Source organism: Conger conger, unplaced genomic scaffold (assembly GCF_963514075.1).
Source record: "Conger conger unplaced genomic scaffold, fConCon1.1 SCAFFOLD_74, whole genome shotgun sequence".
In the NCBI taxonomy this organism is placed as follows: Eukaryota; Metazoa; Chordata; class Actinopteri; order Anguilliformes; family Congridae; genus Conger; species Conger conger.
The window spans coordinates 16,196-39,493 of NW_026890383.1; the positions used below are offsets into that span (position 1 = coordinate 16,196).

The window sequence follows — 23,298 nt, forward strand, 5'->3', positions numbered from 1 at the left end:
GACAAAAAGGATTGAGGGAATGGAGTGGCCAGCACAACCCCATTGAAAACGTGTGGGGTGACATTAAAAATGCAGTTTCTGAAGCCAAACTTCACAGGAACTGTGGAATGTAGTTTGTTCACCCTGGGCTGAAATACCTGTTTCTAGGTGCCAGAAGTTGGTTGACTCGATGCAACGCAGATGTGCAGAAGTTATTAAAAACAATGGTTATGCAACTAAATATTAGTTCAGTAATTTAAAGTGAAGTTAAATCAAATTAGCTAATGCTTTGATTTGGAACTACATTTGAAATATGGAACTAAAAGCTATTCAAAAATATTTGCACTTCATTCACTTTTTTTAACGCACTGCTATTTACTTGAACACAACTGTATACCAAGAGAGCCGTCAGTCTTCAGAACCTCAGGCTGAGGCAGGGGATCATCACAAATTAAACAAAACCGGCCTAAGAACCCAATCCTGGGTTCTGCCGATGAGAAACGGGGAACCCACAGTACCGAGCAGCCCCTAGCAGGTCACCTGGGTGAGACAGGTAAGGGGAGTGGTCTTCAGGTGTGCTAGCTTTGCCCAGGTGGGTGTGGCCTGTTTTGAAGGGAGTTAGTCAGCTAGGCCATGCAGCAGTTCCCTGGCACACACAGTACCTGTGGGCGGGGTCTAGTGCTGGACCCGCCCAGTGGCCCCTCCCCCATCCTCCAGGAGCCTCCTGATGGACTTCTGCCTCCTGACCTCAGCTCTAGACTCCGCCCCCGGCTCGGTGAGCCCTGGGGCGGGGTCTGTCCTGTGCCTCTGAGCCTCCCCATTAGCCACCGTCACGCTAATCTCAGGCACCGCCCCGGGGGGGCTGGAGTCCGCGTCAACACTGTTCTCCTGAGATTCTGGGGGTGAAAATGACACACACACACACACACAGACACACAGACACACAGACACACACACACACACACACACACACACACACACACACACACACACACACACACACACACACACACACACATGCAATGGCCACAAACAACATTTATATGCAAAACTCAAAATCAAAACAAAACACAAAATGATGATGGAAACGGGACGGTGATGTGTTTAAATGTGAAACAGCCAAAGTGTTGCGCAATCGCTGTAGTGACCTCAAATATGCGCTAATATCCCCCCTACAGCCCACCAGTTCAGCTGAGTTTACAGGCCTGGCACAGTCTGCCCTAAACACATCACCCTGAGTTTACAGGCCTGGCACAGTCTGCCCTAAACACATCACCCTGAGTTTACAGGCCTGGCACAGTCTGTCCTAAACACATCACCCTGAGTTTACAGGCCTGGCACAGTCTGCCCTAAACACATCACCCTGAGTTTACAGGCCTGGCACAGTCTGCCCTAAACGCATCACCCTGAGTTTACAGGCCTGGCACAGTCTGTCCTAAACACATCACCCTGAGTTTACAGGCCTGGCACAGTCTGCCCTAAACACATCACCCTGAGTTTACAGGCCTGGCACAGGCTGTCCTAAACACATCACCCTGAGTTTACAGGCCTGGCACAGTCTGTCCTAAACACATCGCTTTGGTAATTCCATGTCAGTTCTACATACTTTTGCACCATTATCGTTCATCAGTGTGAATGCTCACATCCGTATCGTGATGGTTACATAATTGACTTCACTGTTCATATATTGCTGGGGTATTCAGGGTTATTGCCGTTCTTAGGTTGAAAAAATCAAAAAGTAGTCTGCGGAAATCAGTTACCAGCAAAGGTTTGATGATGTGTGATGATGAATGATAGGAGATGACAGAATAAATTAATGGTAATCAGATGTCTAGATGAAAAGGAGATGACTTAATGACGAGTTCTACCTACACAGAAGCCCTGCACTCTTCCGTACACCCAGTATAAGCTTTTACGCTCCCTTTCTCCACTTTGTGAATGGAGACCCCAAGCCTCTGCTGCACAACCACACGCAATGATGTGGGCAGTGTGATGGGGATGAGTAGGTGGTAATGATGTGGGCTGTGATGGGAATGAGTAGGTGGTAATGATGTGGACTGTGTGATGGGGATGAGTAGGTGGGGTAATGATGTGGGCTGTGATGGGGATGAGTAGGTGGGGTAATGATGTGGGCTGTGATGGGGATGAGTAGGTGGTAATGATGTGGGCTGTGTGATGGGGATGAGTAGGTGGGGTAATGATGTGGGCTGTGTGATGGGGATGAGTAGGTGGTAATGATGTGGGCTGTGTGATGGGGATGAGTAGGAGGGGTAATGATGTGGGCTGTGTGATGGGGATGAGTAGGAGGGGTAATGATGTGGGCTGTGTGATGGGGATGAGTAGATGGTAATGATGTGGGCTGTGTGATGGGGATGAGTAGGTGGTAATGATGTGGGCTGTGTGATGGGGATGAGTAGGTGGGGTAATGATGTGGGCTGTGTGATGGGGATGAGTAGGTGGGGTAATGATGTGGGCTGTGTGATGGGGATGAGTAGGTGGTAATGATGTGGGCTGTGTGATGGGGATGAGTAGGAGGGGTAATGATGTGGGCTGTGTGATGGGGATGAGTAGGTGGTAATGATGTGGGCTGTGTGATGGGGATGAGTAGGTGGTAATGATGTGGGCTGTGTGATGGGGATGAGTAGGTGGTAATGATGTGGGCTGTGTGATGGGGATGAGTAGGTGGTAATGATGTGGGCTGTGTGATGGGGATGAGTAGGTGGGGTAATGATGTGGGCTGTGTGATGGGGATAAGTAGGTGGGGTAATGATGTGGGCTGTGTGATGGGGATGAGTAGGTGGTAATGATGTGGGCTGTGTGATGGGGATGAGTAGGTGGTAATGATGTGGGCTGTGTGATGGGGATGAGTAGGTGGGGTAATGATGTGGGCTGTGTCATGGGGATGAGTAGGTGGGGTAATGATGTGGGCTGTGTGATGGGGATGAGTAGGTGGGGTAATGATGTGGGCTGTGTGATGGGGATGAGTAGGTGGTAATGATGTGGGCTGTGTGATGGGGATGAGTAGGTGGTAATGATGTGGGCTGTGTGATGGGGATGAGTAGGTGGGGTAATGATGTGGGCTGTGTGATGGGGATGAGTAGGTGGTAATGATGTGGGCTGTGTGATAGGGATGAGTAGGTGGGGTAATGATGTGGGCTGTGTGATGGGGATGAGTAGGTGGGGTAATGATGTGGGCTGTGTGATGGGGATGAGTAGGTGGGGTAATGATGTGGGCTGTGTGATGGGGATGAGTAGGTGGTAATGATGTGGGCTGTGTGATGGGGATGAGTAGGTGGTAATGATGTGGGCTGTGTGATGGGGATGAGTAGGAGGGGTAATGATGTGGGCTGTGTGATGGGGATGAGTAGGTGGTAATGATGTGGGCTGTGTGATGGGGATGAGTAGGTGGGGTAATGATGTGGGCTGTGTGATGGGGATGAGTAGGTGGTAATGATGTGGGCTGTGTGATGGGGATGAGTAGGTGGGGTAATGATGTGGGCTGTGTGATGGGGATAAGTAGGTGGGGTAATGATGTGGGCTGTGTGATGGGGATGAGTAGGTGGTAATGATGTGGGCTGTGTGATGGGGATGAGTAGGTGGTAATGATGTGGGCTGTGTGATGGGGATGAGTAGGTGGGGTAATGATGTGGGCTGTGTCATGGGGATGAGTAGGTGGGGTAATGATGTGGGCTGTGTGATGGGGATGAGTAGGTGGGGTAATGATGTGGGCTGTGTGATGGGGATGAGTAGGTGGTAATGATGTGGGCTGTGTGATGGGGATGAGTAGGTGGTAATGATGTGGGCTGTGTGATGGGGATGAGTAGGTGGGGTAATGATGTGGGCTGTGTGATGGGGATGAGTAGGTGGTAATGATGTGGGCTGTGTGATGGGGATGAGTAGGAGGGGTAATGATGTGGGCTGTGTGATGGGGATGAGTAGGTGGTAATGATGTGGGCTGTGTGATGGGGATGAGTAGGTGGGGTAATGATGTGGGCTGTGTGATGGGGATGAGTAGGAGGGGTAATGATGTGGGCTGTGTGATGGGGATGAGTAGGTGGTAATGATGTGGGCTGTGTGATGGGGATGAGTAGGTGGTAATGATGTGGGCTGTGTGATGGGGATGAGTAGGTGGTAATGATGTGGGCTGTGTGATGGGGATGAGTAGGTGGTAATGATGTGGGCTGTGTGATGGGGATGAGTAGGTGGTAATGATGTGGGCTGTGATGGGGATGAGTAGGTGGTAATGATGTGGGCTGTGTGATGGGGATGAGTAGGTGGTAATGATGCAGGCTGGCAGGTGATCACAGGTCATGTGACGGCGTACTGCTCACCATGTCTCTTCCAGCGATGGCCACGGATGGACATGCTGGTGACGGCGTTGCGTGATATCCGCGAGGCGGTCGGAGTGATCTCCACCTGGATGCAGCGTGGTCCGTCCTTATTGGCCTTCAGTGCCACCCCGCGCTGAGAAGACCGGATCGCATTCCCTACCTGCAAACACAGGCAAAACACAGGCAGCACAACATAACAAACCCCAAAACACAGGCAGCACAACATAACAAACCCCAAAACACACACAGCACAACATAACAAACCCCAAAACACACACAACACAACATACAAACTCCAAAACACACACAGCACAACATAACAAACCCCAAAACACACACGCGCACTAAGAACTACATCCCAAACAAACACACAACATTACACGCTAACACACACACACACACACACACCACTACATGACAAACCCCACAAACACAGCACAACATAACACAGCCCAGGGTCAAGGGCTAGGGCAGGGGCAGGGGTCAGCAACCCTGGTCCTGGAGAGCCGCAGGGTGTGCTGGTTTTTGTTTTCGCCTTAATACCAGCAACTGATTCAGAACCAAGAAACCAGGTGAGGCGAGTTAACTGTGTAATCCACTGCTTTAATCGATCAATTAAGTGCTGAGTAATGACAAAAGCCAGCACACCCTGCAGCTCTCCAGGACCAGGGTTGCTGACCCCTGGGCTAGGGTATTCTGCAGGGCGTGTCTCAGGGAGCATGTCAATGTAGGATGGGGGGGTCAGACAGGATGGGGGGAGTTAGACAGGATGGGTGGGTTAGACAGGATGGGGGGGGTCATACAGGATGGTGGGGGGGGTCAGCAGGATGGGGGGGGGTCAGCAGGATGGGGGGGGGGTCGACAGGATGGGGGGGGGGTCGACAGGATGGGGGGGGGGTCGACAGGATGGTGGGGGGGTCAGACAGGATGGTGGGGGGGTCAGACAGGATGGGGGGGGGTCAGACAGGATGGTGGGGTCAGACAGGACCCACCAGCAGCGGTTCGGGGAACAGCTCTAACTGCGCTCGGTACAGGACATCCTCCAGAGCCCTGGAACCCAAATCTGACTCTCCATTACACCTGAGAGACAGAGAGAGACATTGTAAGGAATTGTACTGTGTAAACCATGAGACGGTGTTCGCAATGCACATGGGCTTAAGACGTGTGTGTGTGTGTGTGTGTGTGTGTGTGTGTGTGTGTGAGAGAGTGAGAGTGAGTGAGTGTGAGACAGAGAAACAGTCACTCACAGGGCATAGTGGATACCAGTAATAAGCTGAACTAGGAAGTCTGAAGACACCATCATCCTGGTGCTGATTCCTTTATAGCGCCTTAAATGCTGCCTGGGGTATCCGCAAATACAGACCCTGGGGGGTGGGGGGAGCGGGAGAGTAAAGTTACTGCACTGAACTTTACTGTATTATACCCCTCTCCACTGTACTTTACCGTATTATATCCCCTCCACTGTACTTTACCGTATTATACCCCCTCCACTGTACTTTACCGTATTATACCCCCTCCACTGTACTTTACCGTATTATATCCCCTCTACTGTACTTTACTGTATTATAACCCCTCCACTGTACTTTACTGTATTATACCCCCTCCACTGTACTTTACTGTATTATATCCCCTCCACTGTACTTTACTGTATTATATCCCCTCCACTGTACTTTACTGTATTATACCCCCTCCACTGTACTTTACTGTATTATACCCCCTCCACTGTACTTTACTGTATTATACCCCCTCCACTGTACTTTACTGTATTATATCCCCTCCACTGTACTTTACTGTATTATATCCCCTCTACTGCACTTTACTGTATTATATCCCCTCCACTGTACTTTACTGTATTATATCCCCTCCACTGCACTTTACTGTATTATATCCCCTCCACTGTACTTTACTGTATTATACCCCCCTCCACGGAACTTCACTGTATTATACCCCCTCCACTGTACTTTACCGTATTATATCCCCTTCACTGTACTTTACTGTATTATATCCCCTCCACTGTACTTTACTGTATTATATCCCCTCCACTGTACTTTACTGTATTATACCCCCTCCACTGTACTTTACTGTATTATACCCCCTCCACTGTACTTTACTGTATTATACCCCCCCTCCACTGTACTTTACTGTATTATACCCCCCTCCACTGTACTTTACTGTATTATACCCCCTCCACTGTACTTTACTGTATTATATCCCCTCCACTGTACTTTACTGTATTATATCCCCTCTACTGCACTTTACTGTATTATATCCCATCCACTGTACTTTACTGTATTATATCCCCTCCACTGCACTTTACTGTATTATATCCCCTCCACTGTACTTTACTGTATTATACCCCCCTCCACGGAACTTCACTGTATTATACCCCCTCCACTGTACTTTACTGTATTATATCCCCTCCACTGTACTTTACTGTATTATATCCCCTTCACTGTACTTTACTGTATTATATCCCCTCCACTGTACTTTACTGTATTATATCCCCTCCACTGTACTTTACTGTATTATATCCCCTCCACTGTACTTTACTGTATTATATCCCCTCCACTGTACTTTACTGTATTATATCCCCTCCACTGTACTTTACTGTATTATATCCCCTTCACTGTACTTTACTGTATTATACCCCCTCCACTGTACTTTACTGTATTATATCCCCTTCACTGTACTTTACTGTATTATATCCCCTCCACTGTACTTTACTGTATTATATCCCCTCCACTGTACTTTACTGTATTATATCCCCTTCACTGTACTTTACTGTATTATATCCCTGTCACAGTACATTTCAGGAATATATCCCTGTCACTGTAGTTTTCTGGAATATATCCCTGTCACTGTAGTTTTCTGGAATATATCCCTGTCACTGTAGTTTTCTGGAATATATCCCTATCACTGTAGTTCACTGGATTATATTCCTGTCACTGGAACAACAGACCCACCTGGAGCTCAGTTGACACAGGGACTGGAGTGATGTGCTGGTCATGTAGCTCAGGGCTGCATTGTAGCAGAGCAGCAGAAATGTCAGCACCTGGAAACTGCAAGTACATGAACCAGCTCAAACCAGCACAGACCAGCTGACTTTCACTCCACAAACAAAGCTCATTGCGCACACATACGCACACACACACAAACACACTCAAACATGTAGATGCACACATACTATTTTACTTACATGCACACTACGGATGGTGCTGAATATTTAATGAATATGGTGAGCAGATACATGAATATTTGACGAATACTTAACTGATAGCAGTAAATATTTCATGATGGGGACTCACCGGTTCTGTGCTGTGAAAGTTTCTCTCTGGAGGTGGGGTCCACTGTACACCACCCGGCTGAGTCCGTGATTGGCCAGAGCCCCTTCTGTCAGGGCCAAAGAACCAATGGTAGAGGGCTAGAGAGAGGGCAGTGATTGTCATTAACTCAGGAGGACTGAAGCCAGCATAAAGGACACTGGAGTGACAAACCCAACAAACCCTAACCCACTTTCCTCAAGGTAAACTGAGGGATTAAACCCCACTCACCTCATGGTAAACTGAGGGCTTGGACCCCACTCACCTCATGGTAAACTGAGGGATTAAACCCCACTCACCTCATGGTAAACTGAGGGATTAAACCCCACTCACCTCATGGTAAACTGAGGGATTAAACCCCACTCACCTCATGGTAAACTGAGGGATTAAACCCCACTCACCTCATGGTAAACTGAGGGATTAAACCCCACTCACCTCATGGTAAACTGAGGGATTAAACCCCACTCACCTCATGGTAAACTGAGGGCTTAAACCCCACTCACCTCATGGTAAACTGAGGGATTAAACCCCACTCACCTCATGGTAAACTGAGGGATTAAACCCCACTCACCTCATGGTAAACTGAGGGCTTAAACCCCACTCACCTCATGGTAAACTGAGGGATTAAACCCCACTCACCTCATGGTAAACTGAGGGATTAAACCCCACTCACCTCATGGTAAACTGAGGGATTAAACCCCACTCACCTCATGGTAAACTGAGGGCTTGGACCTCACTCACCTCATGGTAAACTGAGGGCTTGGACCTCACTCACCTCATGGTAAACTGAGGGCTTGGATAAGGACGGTACGGTGAAGGACAGTGCTTTGCTCTGGCCATCTCGGTCCACTATTTCCTGCAGAGGATGGAAAAAGCAGAAGTGCATGGATTATGTGTCTGTACGTGTGTGTAAAAATGTGTGTTTAGATATGCAATTACAGTCCCCTCCAAAATGATTGAAACCAAGGCCAATTTCTTTGTTTTTACAATAAACTGAATACATATGAGGTTGAGTTAAAGAGTTATGCTTTTTTATTTACACCTAGATGTGTTACACTACATAGCACCTTTGGTATCAGACCACCCAAGAGCAAGGTGAGCAAAAGTATTGTAACAGAGAGTATTTAAGTAAATGAAAGAAAATAACACTGACTATTTGCTTTTCCTGGCTTTGCAGCCTCTTTCAGTTGTTTGTTTCGGGGAAGGGGTTTCCCTCCAATCTCCTCTTCAGGAGGTGAAGTGGAGGCTGAATTGGGTTAAGGTCTGGTGATCGACTTGGCCAGTCTAAAACCTTCCACTTTTTCTCACCAATGAAATCCTTTGTTGTGTGGGTAGTGTGTTTTGGGTCATTGTCTTGCTGCATGATGAAGTTCCTCCCAATTAGTTTAGATACAATCCATGAATCTTTGTTCCAGAACTTTTCTGGCTCATCTCTGTACTTCTTTGCAAATCACCTTCTGATTCTTACTACTGATGAGCGGTTTGCATCTGCATTGCTGCTCACCAAGTCTTCTTCGAATGGTTGATTGAGATAACCCTAACCCTAACCCTAACCCTGCCCTGTGAAAATTGAGTGTGATGTCACAGACTGATGTTTTGGATTTTTCTTCACAGATCTCACAATGTTTCTGTCATCAACTGCTGTTGTTTTCCTTGGTCGACCAGTTCGATGTCCGTTGTTCAACAACTGGACATTCTAAGTTGTTGTACAAGCTATCCCCAATACTTGTGCAATGGCTTTGATCTAATGTGTAAATATAACGCACAGACAGGCACAGACAGGCACAGACACACAGACAGGCGCAGACAGGTGCAGACACGCACAGACAGGCACAGACCGGCACAGACAGGCACAGACCGGCACAGACCGGCACAGACAGGCACAGAAATGGAACAGCCAGATAGGCACAGACACGCGCAGACAGATAGGTACAGACACGCACAGACATGCGCAGACAGGCACAGACACGCGCAGACAGGCACAGACAGGCACAGAAATGGAACAGCCAGATAAGCACAGACATGCGCAGACAGATAGGCACAGACACGCGCAGACAGATAGGCACAGACACGCACAGACAGATAGGCACAGACACGCACAGACAGATAGGCACAGACACGCGCAGACAGATATACTGTGTTCCAAATTATTATGCAAATTATATTTTTCTCTGATTTTCCTAAATAGTCAATGCAAATGACAGTCAGCATAATTTTCAAGTCATCAACTGTTAGGGTATAATTTGAATGTTATTGAACAAACCTCCCAATGAGAACAGTATTGTTTTCAAAAATAAAAAACTTAAAATGCACTGTTCCAAATTATTACGCACAACAGAGTTTCAGGTTGTAAAGAACTCAAAATGGTCATTTGTTGAATTTGCAGCATTAGGAGGTCATATTTACTGAAATCAAAAGCTATTTCAAAAACATAGGACTCCTTATTTGATAGCAACATCACAATTCTTGCATCCATTGAACTTTTGAGTTTTTGGAGAGTTTCTGCTTGAATTTCTTTGCAGGATGTCAGAATAGCCTCCCAGAGCTGCAGTTTGGATGTGAACTGCCTCCCACCCTCATAGATCTTTTGCTTGAGGATGCTCCAAAGGTTCTCAATAGGGTTGAGGTCAGGGGAGGATGGGGGCCACACCATGAGTTTCTCTCCTTTTATGCCCATAGCAGCCAATGATGCAGAGGTATTCCTTGCAGCATGAGATGGTGCATTGTCATGCATGAAGATGATTTTGTTACGGAAAGCACGGTTCTTCTTTTTGTACCATGGAAGAAAGTGGTCAGTCAGAAACTCCACATACTTTTCAGAGGTCATTTTCACACCTTCAGGGACCCTAAAGGGGCCGACCAGCTCTCTCCCCATGATTCCGGCCCAAAACATGCCACCTCCTTGCTGACGTCACAGCCTTGTTGGGACATGGTGGCCGTCCATCAACCATCCACTACTCCATCTGGACCATCCAGGATTGCACGGCCCTCATCAGTGAACAAGACTGTTTGAAAATGAGTCTTCATATATATTTCTGAATGGCCCACTGCAGCCGTTTCTGCTTGGGAGCATTGGTTAGGGGCGGCCGAATAGAAGGTTTATGCATAACTGCAAGCCTCTGGAGGATCCTACACTTTGATGTTCGTGGGACTCCAGAGGCACCAGCAGCTTCAAATAGCTGTTTGCTGCTTTGTAATGGCATTTTAGCAGCTGCTCTCTTGATCCGATGTTTTTGTCTGGCAGAAACCTTCCTCATTGTGCCTTTATCTGCACGAACCCGTGTGTGCTCTGAATCAGCCACAAATCTCTTAACAGTACGATGATCACGCTTAAGTTTTCGTGAAATATCTAAGGTTTTCATACCTTGTCCAAGGCATTGAACTATTTCACGCTTTTCGGCAGCAGAGAGATCCTTTTTCTTTCCCAATTTGCATAATAATTTGGAGCGCGGTGTAGGTACAGACACACACAGACAGACACAGACACACACAGACACAAACAGACACAAACAGACACAAACAGACACAAACAGACACAAACAGACAGATAGGCACAAACAGGCAAAGACACGCACAGGTGGGCACAGACAGGCACAAACAGACACAGACAGACACGCACCGACAGACAGTCAGATGGGCACAGACAGGCACAGACAGATAGGCAAAGAGAGCACAGACAGAATGGCACAGACAGACAAGCACAGACATATACGCACAGACAGTCAGATAGGCACAGACACACACAGACAGATGGGCACAAACAGGCAAAGACACACACAGATGGGCACAGACACACACAGACATATATGCACAGACAGACAGGCACAGACAGACAGGCACAGAGAGCACAGACAGACCCACCAGGTTGTAGATGCCCAGTAGGAGGGCCTCGATGCAGCCGCTGCAATGGGGGTCTCGGCCGGCTGTGACGGACAGGTAGCTCCAGAGCAACTCCGGGAGGAACTGCAGGGTGAAGTGCTGCAGGTGGGGTTCGGCGCTGCGGTAAAACTCAAAGAGCTGGTGGCACACTGGCTCCAGCAGCTGCAGGACAGCACAGTCAGACATCAAGACCATCATCAACACGCTCATCAACACGCTCAACACGCTCATCAACACGCTCATCAACACACTCAACAACACACTCATCAACACACTCATCAACACACTCATCAACACGCTCATCAACACCCTCAACACGCTCATCAACACGCTCATCAACACGCTCATCAACACGCTCAACACGCTCATCAACACCCTCATCAACACGCTCAACACGCTCATCAACACACTCATCAACACGCTCATCAACACACTCATCAACACACTCAACAACACACTCATCAACACACTCATCAAGACCATCATCAACACGCTCATCAACACGCTCATCAACACACTCAACACGCTCATCAACACGCTCATCAACACGCTCATCAACACGCTCAACACGCTCATCAACACACTCATCAACACGCTCAACACGCTCATCAACACGCTCATCAACACGCTCAACACGCTCATCAACACACTCATCAACACACTCATCAACACACTCATCAACACACTCATCAACACACTCATCAACACACTCATCAACACACTCATCAACACGCTCATCAACACGCTCATCAACACGCTCATCAACACACTCATCAACACGCTCATCAACACGCTCATCAACACGCTCAACACGCTCATCAACACGCTCATCAACACGCTCATCAACACGCTCAACACGCTCAACACGCTCATCAACACGCTCATCAACACGCTCATCAACACACTCAACACGCTCATCAACACGCTCATCAACACGCTCATCAACACACTCAACACGCTCATCAACACCCTCATCAACACCCTCATCAACACGCTCATCAACACGCTCATCAACACACTCAACAACACACTCAACAACACACTCATCAACACACCCACACTCATCAACACGCTCATCAACACACTCAACACGCTCATCAACACGCTCATCAACACGCTCATCAACACGCTCATCAACACGCTCATCAACACGCTCATCAACACACTCATCAACACACTCATCAACACACTCATCAACACACTCATCAACACACTCACCCTCATCAACACGCTCATCAACACGCTCATCAACACGCTCATCAACACACTCATCAACACACTCATCAACACACTCATCAACACACTCATCAACACACTCATCAACACACTCACCCTCATCAACACGCTCATCAACACGCTCATCAACACGCTCAACACGCTCATCAACACCCTCATCAACACGCTCATCAACACGCTCATCAACACGCTCATCAACACGCTCATCAACACCCTCAACACTCATCAACACGCTCATCAACACCCTCATCAACACGCTCATCAACACGCTCATCAACACGCTCATCAACACCCTCATCAACACGCTCATCAACACACTCATCAACACACTCATCAACACACTCATCAACACACTCATCAACACACTCATCAACACGCTCATCAACACACTCACACTCATCAACACACTCATCAACACCCTCATCAACACACTCAACAACACCCTCATCAACACGCTCAACAACACACTCAACAACACACTCATCAACACACTCATCAACACACTCATCAACACACTCAACAACACGCTCATCAACACACTCATCAACACACTCAACAACACACTCAACAACACACTCATCAACACGCTCATCAACACGCTCATCAACACGCTCATCAACACACTCATCAACACCCTCATCAACACACTCATCAACACCCTCATCAACACCCTCATCAACACACTCATCAACACACTCATCAACACACTCATCAACACACTCATCAACACACTCAACAACACACTCACACTCATCAACACACTCATCAACACACTCACACTCATCAACACGCTCATCAACACCCTCATCAACACGCTCATCAACACCCTCATCAACACACTCATCAACACCCTCATCAAGACCCTCATCAACACACTCACACTCATCAACACGCTCAACAACACCCTCATCAACACACTCATCAACACCCTCATCAACACACTCATCAACACCCTCATCAACACACTCATCAACACGCTCAACAACACGCTCAACAACACACTCATCAACACACTCATCAACACCCTCATCAACACCCTCATCAACACACTCACACTCATCAAGACCCTCATCAACACCCTCAGGCATCAACACATTAAGCCATTAACACATACCGTACATTCATTAAACCTTTAACACATTCACTCATTAACACACACTCATTAGCACATTAACATCCCTTTACTAAAGAACAGTAAACTTCCACACACTGCTGCCAAGATGTCACTTCTAACATTCATCCACAAATGCTTTCCAAGAAGTAATTAATTAATTATACTCGATCAAAACGGGCCTCTGAGGCGCTGTGTTCCAGAACTAATCTAGCCGTGTAATCTGTTATTTACGAAAAACAGATTCTTACATGCATCTCATTACTATAACCCTTATAGCGCAGAGGAAAACATGACCAGAGATCATTGACTAGAGATCACATGACCATATATGGCTGTAATATATGAGAGAGACGTAGGGGGAGAGAGGCGTAGGGGGAGAGAGGCGTAGGGGGAGAGGCGTAGGGGGAGAGAGGCGTAGGGGGAGAGAGGCGTAGGGGGAGAGAGGCGTAGGGGGAGAGGCGTAGGGGGAGAGGCATAGGGGGAGAGGCGTAGGGGGAGAGAGGCGTAGGGGGAGAGGCGTAGGGGGAGAGGCGTAGGGGGAGAGGCGTAGGGGGAGAGAGGCGTAGGGGGAGAGAGGCGTAGGGGGAGAGAGGCGTAGGGGGAGAGAGGCGTAGGGGGAGAGAGGCGTAGGGGGAGAGAGGCGTAGGGGGAGAGAGGCGTAGGGGGAGAGGCATAGGGGGGAGAGGCGTAGGGGGAGAGGCGTAGGGGGAGAGGCGTAGGGGGAGAGAGGCGTAGGGGGAGAGGCGTAGGGGGAGAGAGGCGTAGGGGGAGAGAGGCGTAGGGGGAGAGAGGCGTAGGGGGAGAGAGGCGTAGGGGGAGAGAGGCGTAGGGGGAGAGAGGCGTAGGGGGAGAGGTGTAGGGGGGAGAGGCGTAGGGGGGAGAGGCGTAGGGGGAGAGGCGTAGGGGGAGAGGCGTAGGGGGAGAGGCGTAGGGGGAGAGAGGCGTAGGGGGAGAGGCGTAGGGGGAGAGGCGTAGGGGGAGAGAGGCGTAGGGGGAGAGGCGTAGGGGGAGAGGCGTAGGGGGAGAGGCGTAGGGGGAGAGAGGCGTAGGGGGAGAGAGGCGTAGGGGGAGAGGCGTAGGGGGAGAGGCGTAGGGGGGAGAGGCGTAGGGGGGAGAGGCGTAGGGGGGAGAGGCGTAGGGGGAGAGGCGTAGGGGGAGAGGCGTAGGGGGAGAGGCGTAGGGAGAGCGACGTACATCACTGTAATTCTCACGAATGACTTTGTAGAGAGCTGGAACCAGAGACGCTTTCTCCTTCAGAGCGGCAGCATAGCTGGACACCGCAGCTTCCGGAAGAGTCTAAGGATCGCATTGAAGAAGAAAAGGTGAAAGACGGGACCAAGGAGACACCGAAAGGCAGTCCTGCAGGTAATGATGCCATTTCAGACCCCTTTTTTCCCCGTCTAATCACCTCTGGCAATAAGTCACAGGATTAACTTTCCACAGTGATCCAGAAATGTCTGGATTTTTGGGGACAAATTCCTTGAATACACTCAAAGAGCAAGTGGGGTCAGCAAAATGGATGTATGCATTTACCCTACTCCTGTTTCCATAGCAATTACCAAAAATGACACCATTAAAAACACCGTTAAACCATTACATCTGAGATTTCTTCTGGAAAGATGCATTTATGCATGAAAAAGATGCACTTATTCATGCGATTATCAAATCAGCCAATTGTGTGGCAGCAGGAGCTTCAATTCATGTTCACATCAACCATCAGAATGGGGGAAAAAATGATCTAAGTGACTTTGACTGTGGAATGATTGTTGGTGGCAGACAGGGTGGTTTGAGTATCACATAAACAGCTGATCTCCTGGGATATTCACACACACCAGTCTCTTGAGTTTGCAAAGAATGGTGCAAAAAACAAAAAACAAATCCAGTGAGCAGCAGTTCTCCAGACAGAAACGCCTTGTTAATGAGACGTCAGAGGAGCATGGCCAGACTGGTCAAAGCTGCAGAAATGCAATTAACCACACTTTACAACAGTGGTATGCAGAAGAGCATCTCTGAACACACAACTAAGTGGATAGCCTACAGCAGTAGAGGTCTAAAGTAGAGTCTGATAAATACCTAATAAATTGCTCACTGAATGTGTGTATATATCACAAACATCATATATATATATATATATATATATATATATATATATATATATATATATATACACATTTTTATATATATACACACATATATATATACACATATATACATATATATATATACATACATATATATATATATATATATACACACACACACACATATATATACATATATACATACATATATATACATATATATATACATATATACATATATACACACATATATATATATATACATATATATATAAAACCTCACCTTAAACTCAGCCAGCCATTCTTCCACAACTCCCTGGTCCATAGCAAACATCTTCATACATATACATACATATATACACACACATATATATATATATATATACATATATATATAAAACCTCACCTTAAACTCAGCCAGCCATTCTTCCACAACTCCCTGGTCCATAGCAAACATCTTCATGCATATACATACATATATACACACACATATATATACATATATATATACATATATATATAAAACCTCACCTTAAACTCAGCCAGCCATTCTTCCACCACTCCCTGGTCCATAGCAAACATCTTCCTGCATCTGCTGGTCGCCGATTTCAACCTGGAGAGGTTTAAACAACACCGTGCAGAAGTGAGAGGCAGGCGAGACATTCAGCAGCTCCAGAGCAAGCATCGGGGTGCATGCAATAACAGCTCTGTCTGAAGAGCAGAACTTTGGATGCCTCAACATTAAAAACCAACATTGGAATCCCTCAAACCCTAACCCGAACCCTCAAACCCTAACCCTCAACAAGTGTGGTCAAGGGCAGGACAATTTCCAGCCCAATTCTGTGGCTAAATCTATTTAATAAATGCAGGCCTAATTTCTTGCTGTCAAAAGTGATCAGACCCAGACTGGCTGACTAGACCCAGTTTGTAATTAAATCACTGCAAAATGGAACAGCACGGTAAATGAAAGCATAATTTGGACCGAGCGAAATTCCTGAGATGTGAAGAATATGGGACATGCATGGGAGCTATTTCCCACATAATGTGACTGTAAGAGGGTGTGTGGTCCTTTAGCAGACTGTAACAGTGTCTAATTAAGCACAATTAGCAGCTCATCAGAGGACAGAGTGTGTTATTACAGACATGAGCACAGGCAGGGGGCCCAGCCGTGGGACACAGCGCCCCCCGCAGGGCCCCAACAGCACTGCCTACACCTGCAGTCTGAAGTCATCCCTCAGAACCATTTAAAAAGCAAAGAAACAAGTTTCAGACACTTTCAGCACTATAAGGAGTAAGTAACTTTCGGGGGAAGTTCCATCAGGTAAAACCAAGCCAGATGTTCCTCTGTGGCAGCTGGATACAGCACTGAAAGCCCAGAACAGAAATACTGAAATACAGCTTTCATCTCAACGGGAAGGGAAAATGGCCACTATTATTGCAGATGAATTTGCAGCCTGAATAATTCCCAATAAGTGACTCAAAAAGCAGTTTCAGTCCCCATTTCACCCGAACCCCTTTCAGCACAGAAGATGTGAAACACACTGGCATCTCATAGGACAGACGTTCAACCCCAATGTAAAAATACCATTGCTCCATTTAAGACAACAAGGGAATTACGCTTCAGTATAGCCGGGCTTGGGAACAGGTGGGCAGAGCCGCACTCTTATCCGCACAGGGCTGGAGAGGGGGGGGGGGGCACCCTTATCTGCACAGGGCTGGAGAGGGGGGGGGGCACTCTTATCCGCACAGGGCTGGAGAGGGGGGGGGGGGGCACCCTTATCTGCACAGGGCTGGAGAGGGGGGGGGGGCACCCTTATCTGCACAGGGCTGGAGAGGGGGGGGCACCCTTATCTGCACAGGGCTGGAGAGGGGGGGCACCCTTATCTGCACAGGGCTGGAGGGGGGGGGGGGGGGGCACCCTTATCTGCACAGGGCTGGAGAGGGGGGGGGGGCACCCTTATCTGCACAGGGCTGGAGAGGGGGGGGGGGGCACCCTTATCTGCACAGGGCTGGAGAGGGGGGGGGGGGGGCACCCTTATCTGCACAGGGCTGGAGAGGGGGGGGGGGGGCACCCTTATCTGCACAGGGCTGGAGAGGGGGGGGGGGGGGCACCCTTATCTGCACAGGGCTGGAGAGGGGGGGGCACCCTTATCTGCACAGGGCTGGAGAGGGGGGGGGGGGGGCACCCTTATCTGCACAGGGCTGGAGAGGAGGGGGGGGGGCACCCTTATCTGCACAGGGCTGGAGAGGGGGGGGGGGGGCACCCTTATCTGCACAGGGCTGGAGAGGGGGGGGGGGCACCCTTACCTGCACAGGGCTGGAGAGGGGGGGGGGGGGCACCCTTATCTGCACAGGGCTGGAGGGGGGGGGGGGGGTTTCAGAACGGTTTCCAGCCCACAGAGGCAGCAGTGTGCTGTCACAGGCCACAGCAGCAGTGGCTGGATCTGACTGTAATTGGAGGATTAAATACAGTGATTACCTTCAGCTCCACCCACACTGACACTAACGCATAGCAGAGAGACAGAAAGAGACAGGGAGAGAGAGAAAGAGACAGAGAGAAAGAGGGAGAGAGAGACGCACTGTCTGTGAAAAGCACTTCCCCCGCAGTAATCTGGTATCAGCTGCATACACAGAGACTGTGTGCACTCTGTGTACAGAGACTCTCACTGTTGCAATCAAAGAAAACTAAATGCTTCAGACACCCAAGCAGGGATGTCTGAGGCACAGGGAAGCTCCAGGTGGCATTGGGATGGATTCAGAATTACTGTGACTCACATAGCCACGTACAGCATAACTCATTTAAATGGAAGCGTCTGTTGGAAATGTGTTATAGAGTTATATCACGGTCACATCTGTCCCCATTCCAGTGTTTTACATCTGATAGAGGCCTGGTGTATGCAGCTGTATAATGCCACACATTGCATTTTGCATCACGTAATTTGATATACTGTGACAGTTTTCTGTAGAAAAACAACAAGCATTGAAGATGGAAACCCATTTCTGCTGAAGCTGTAGGAACTGCAGCCGGCTGCCAGGACCCAGATTCACAACTTTACTCAAGAAACTTTTCACTGAGAAACCACTGAGAAATGAAACTGTTCACTTGATGACATCACCAAACACAGACAGCAGTTACAGAAGGGGTCTGACACACAGACAACCGTTACAGAATGAGTCTGACACACAGACAGCCATTACAGAATGAGTCTGACACACAGAGACAGCAGTTACAGAATGAGTCTGACACACAGACAGCCGTTACAGAATGAGTCTGACACACAGAGACAGCAGTTACAGAATGAGTCTGACACACAAACAGCCGTTACAGAAGGGATCTGACACACAGACAGCCGTTACAGAAGGGATCTGACACACAGACAGCAGTTACAGAATGAGTCTGACACAGAGACCGCAGTTACAGAATGAGTCTGACACAGAGATAGCCGTTACAGAATGAGTCTGACACACACAGACAGCAGTTACAGAAGGGGTCTGACACACAGACAGCCGTTACAGAATGAGTCTGACACAGAGACAGCAGTTACAGAAGGGATCTGACACACAGACAGCAGTTACAGAATGAGTCTGACACACAGAGACAGCAGTTACAGAAGGGGTCTGACACACAGAGACAGCAGTTACAGAATGAGTCTGACACACAGAGACAGCAGTTACAGAAGGGGTCTGACACACAGAGACAGCAGTTACAGAATGAGTCTGACACACAGACAGCAGTTACAGAATGAGTCTGACACAGAGACAGCAGTTACAGAATGAGTCTGACACAGAGACAGCAGTTACAGAATGAGTCTGACACACAGAGACAGCAGTTACAGAATGAGTCTGACACAGAGACAGCAGTTACAGAAGGGGTCTGACACACAGAGACAGCAGTTACAGAATGAGTCTGACACAGAGACAGCCGTTACTGAATGAGTCTGACACAGAGACAGCAGTTACAGAAGGGATCTGACACACAGACAGCAGTTACAGAATGAGTCTGACACACAGAGACAGCAGTTACAGAATGAGTCTGACACACAGAGACAGCAGTTACAGAATGAGTCTGACACACAGACAGCTGTTACAGAAGGGATCTGACACACAGAGACAGCTGTTACAGAATGAGTCTGACACACAAACAGCCGTTACAGAATGAGTCTGACACACAGAGACAGCAGTTACAGAAGGGATCTGACACACAGACAGCTGTTACAGAATGAGTCTGACACACAGAGACAGCAGTTACAGAATGAGTCTGACACACAGAGACAGCTGTTACAGAAGGGGTCTGACACACAGACAGCAGTTACAGAATGAGTCTGACACACAGAGACAGCAGTTACAGAATGAGTCTGACACACAGAGACAGCTGTTACAGAAGGGGTCTGACACACAGACAGCCATTACAGCTGTCAGACTGATTGCTCAGCATTCTATCTCAATGCCATTTTAAATCCACCAATCACCAAATTTGTTTCAGAAAATCATATCCAAGCATTCGAATAACTGAGTCAGGAAGTCACAAGAGGGTGTGATTTGTAGCCTCACAAAATGTAAAATATTGCCAAATGCTGGGAGACAGAAACAATAATAATATACTCCACAGACTGCGGAATGCGCTGGGATCAGATTCCCATCCACGCAGTGCTCATGCCAAGCAATCCCATGGACAACAGGTACTCGATCAAAGAATTTAAAGAAATTCTAAACATGCCCTGATTTTTCAAGCACTTGATGGCGGTACCATTGTAAATGTTATTTCAATCTTCTATCACTGATCTTCTTTTGAAACGTTGAGATTTCTGATGTTCTTTTTCCAGTTTACTGTCATTTTCAACAACTTTGCTCAGTTAGCCAATATTTTGGACTTCTCTGGAAAAAAGACAGCCCTAAAAACCTGTTTGTGCAGAACACAACAACAGTGCAACACTCTTCAAATAAACGAGATGAAAACACATGATTTCTCATTTCATCCAGTTTATATTCATAACAAGGTAAATTATGCATTACCACTTCTACTGTAGTTACATCTTCTTAGCAAATATGATGCTGGTTTAATGTCAACTTTTTCAGACTTATTCAAGGACAGCATACTTGCAATATTAGCCGAGAAGCAATGTTCCCACTGAGTTGTGATGAGGATTTTAGACACGACAGACTGTTAGGAAGGTGGATCCCCCTACATTACATGTGAGGGAGGAGTCCTACAAGCTCAGTCATTTTGTAAGAGCAGTACAATAATGAGAAATAAAAAACATAAACAAAGCTTAAACAAACATGTCTTTAGTTACACATTACTTACAGTGCGAAGTCTGAAGCCCCACAAACAGCAGATCTCATACCTCACCACAGGCACACCCACAGCACCTCCAGACAAACACACTCACATTTCCTGTCCTGCCTGCCCACACACCAGCAAGACCAGGCAGTTACTGAGTCATTTACCCTCGAACAGACAGCAGGGGCGGGGCCAGGAAGGAAATGCACCAATCACACGGCAGGGCTCCAGAGGGAGAGAAAGAGAGAGAGAGAGAGAGAGAGAGAGAGAGAGAGAGAAAAGCACAATTTTTCATGTATTTATTTTATTCTTCTTATTATTATTATTATTATTAATAATAATAATAATAATAATAATAATAACAATTAATTATTAATATTATTATGGGTTTTTGTTTTTGTTTTGTGTTGTTCAGTGGGAAATGTAGGGTTTTTATATATAAGCTTTGCCAATACAAACTGAAATGTTCTGTCGTGCCAATAAAACTTGAATTGAAATGAATTGAGAGAGAGACAGACAGACAGACAGACAGAGACAGAGAGCGAGACAGACAGACAGACAGACAGACAGACAAATACAGAGAGACAGACAGAGACAGAGAGAGAGAGACAGACAGAGAGAGACAGATAGACAGACAAATACAGAGACAGAGAGAGGCAGACAGAGAGCTTTCCCCCAAACCATCCCCATAATTACCATCATATGAGTGATATATATATCACACACACGCACAAAGACTACTCAAGTAAATGCAAAGACAAATCAGCATCTTTTACATTTTTTACATTTTCCGAAAAAGATTTCAAAAATGTATTAAATAAGAAAATGTGAATTGCAAAAGTATCACCCTCACCCCTTATTCCAAGGGGTAGGCTGCTTATTAATATTTTTCACATACAATACCAAGATCTCAGGTTAAGGGGAATATGATGGATGTGGAACAATATTTCTGGTCACTATAGAAAGATAATCAGCCTGCAAACATGAAAGGCTTAACAGTATTAGCCAGTCTCCAAGGCTAGTAGCCTAATTCAATGTAATGACGCAGATCAGATTCTATATCCATGTGCACCCTCTTTATAATCTGTGTGCAATATTTGATGCTCCAACATAACTGAATAGAATTAAACCAAGTTTGAGATGCTAGCTTTCCGGCAATTAACAAGCTAGCAAGGCTTCGTGCTTGACCCAGAATTCATGACCATATAAGGCTCCCCCTGTTTCTCTATGGCACTCCGGCTCATTGTGAGCAACATGGTGGCACAAAAACTGCACCTTCGCGGATTCACAACACTACTTGCAAGCCATGGAAGATTGGCGGTACATAGTACATGGCCAGATATCAGCGGTAACTGCTCCCCCTGCGGAGTGTGGACGTTTACTACCGCATCAGGTATTCACAGTTTAACACAAAACGTCTCCATTAGGATACAGGTATACTTGGAACGTGCAGGCATTCGGAGGCACACCTAAATTTGAGGATGCCAAGTTCGTTTGAGTTCCAAAGCAAATACAATAAGACACAGGCAATTAAACGTGTTAATAGCAATTACTTTAGTCATGAGGCTACTGAGAGCAACTGCTGTGTGAACACACAACCCCGAGGTATATCTTCAGCTCAGAGTCCTGCACCACCCACACCGGTAGCCGAGAGTATCATTTCCACTTTTGCGCGTTAGACACCGCACCTGTGGATCTTTGACATGACGTTGCTAACTTCCAGAAAAACACCCAGAGAGAAAGTCAGCGTAGTAACAAATACACAAATAAGCGCATTCTTTCAATGCATAAAATTTTAAGATGCACGTGTTAGCTAGCTAGACATGCATTTATTTTCCTCGGTCAGCGAATTTAGTTCTGAACAGCCAATGATAATATTTCCAGTCGCCTCTACTAACTAAACTCTGCTTCCACCAGAAGTGAACGTAGTAGTTTTTATCCTGAATAATGTTGTTTACAATGATGGTTGTTTATTGACTATCTCAGACACGAAAACACTTTGATTAAATAGAGAAAACGACAAATAACTGCACAACGTCCCTGTGTTCGGAAGACCATGTTAGCTCAAGATGGTCCG

At 47.2% G+C, this 23,298-nt stretch overlaps 2 protein-coding genes across 6 annotated transcripts in view; one reads left to right on the forward strand and one right to left on the reverse strand.

Moving 5' to 3' along the window:
* Positions 1 to 23,298, reverse strand: part of hycc1 (hyccin PI4KA lipid kinase complex subunit 1) — a 30,060-nt gene that overhangs the window by 5,811 nt on the left and 951 nt on the right. Inside the window, exons 1-11 of one of the 5 annotated variants that reach the window (XM_061230178.1) lie at positions 21,246 to 21,352; positions 16,472 to 16,553; positions 15,054 to 15,155; positions 11,492 to 11,671; positions 8,406 to 8,486; positions 7,616 to 7,731; positions 7,274 to 7,369; positions 5,558 to 5,674; positions 5,303 to 5,390; positions 4,311 to 4,470; positions 642 to 875 (exon numbers count right to left, since the gene is read on the reverse strand). In XM_061230178.1, the coding sequence (XP_061086162.1) occupies positions 655 to 875; positions 4,311 to 4,470; positions 5,303 to 5,390; positions 5,558 to 5,674; positions 7,274 to 7,369; positions 7,616 to 7,731; positions 8,406 to 8,486; positions 11,492 to 11,671; positions 15,054 to 15,155; positions 16,472 to 16,553; positions 21,246 to 21,283 (1,281 nt within the window). In that variant the 5' untranslated portion in view covers positions 21,284 to 21,352 and the 3' untranslated portion in view covers positions 642 to 654. Of the gene's footprint in view, positions 1 to 641; positions 876 to 4,310; positions 4,471 to 5,302; positions 5,391 to 5,557; positions 5,675 to 7,273; positions 7,370 to 7,615; positions 7,732 to 8,405; positions 8,487 to 11,491; positions 11,672 to 15,053; positions 15,156 to 16,223; positions 16,275 to 16,471; positions 16,554 to 21,245; positions 21,353 to 23,298 lie in introns of those variants that run through there. The other 4 variants (XM_061230175.1, XM_061230179.1, XM_061230176.1 and 1 more) reach the window with 4 other exon arrangements.
* LOC133120036 (uncharacterized) lies at positions 11,956 to 14,070 on the forward strand (the record flags this gene model as incomplete). The annotated part of the gene is made up of 3 exons (XM_061230173.1): positions 11,956 to 12,013; positions 12,287 to 12,367; positions 14,060 to 14,070. Coding segments are annotated over 3 exons (150 nt in total), but the record flags the coding sequence as incomplete, so codon positions are not given.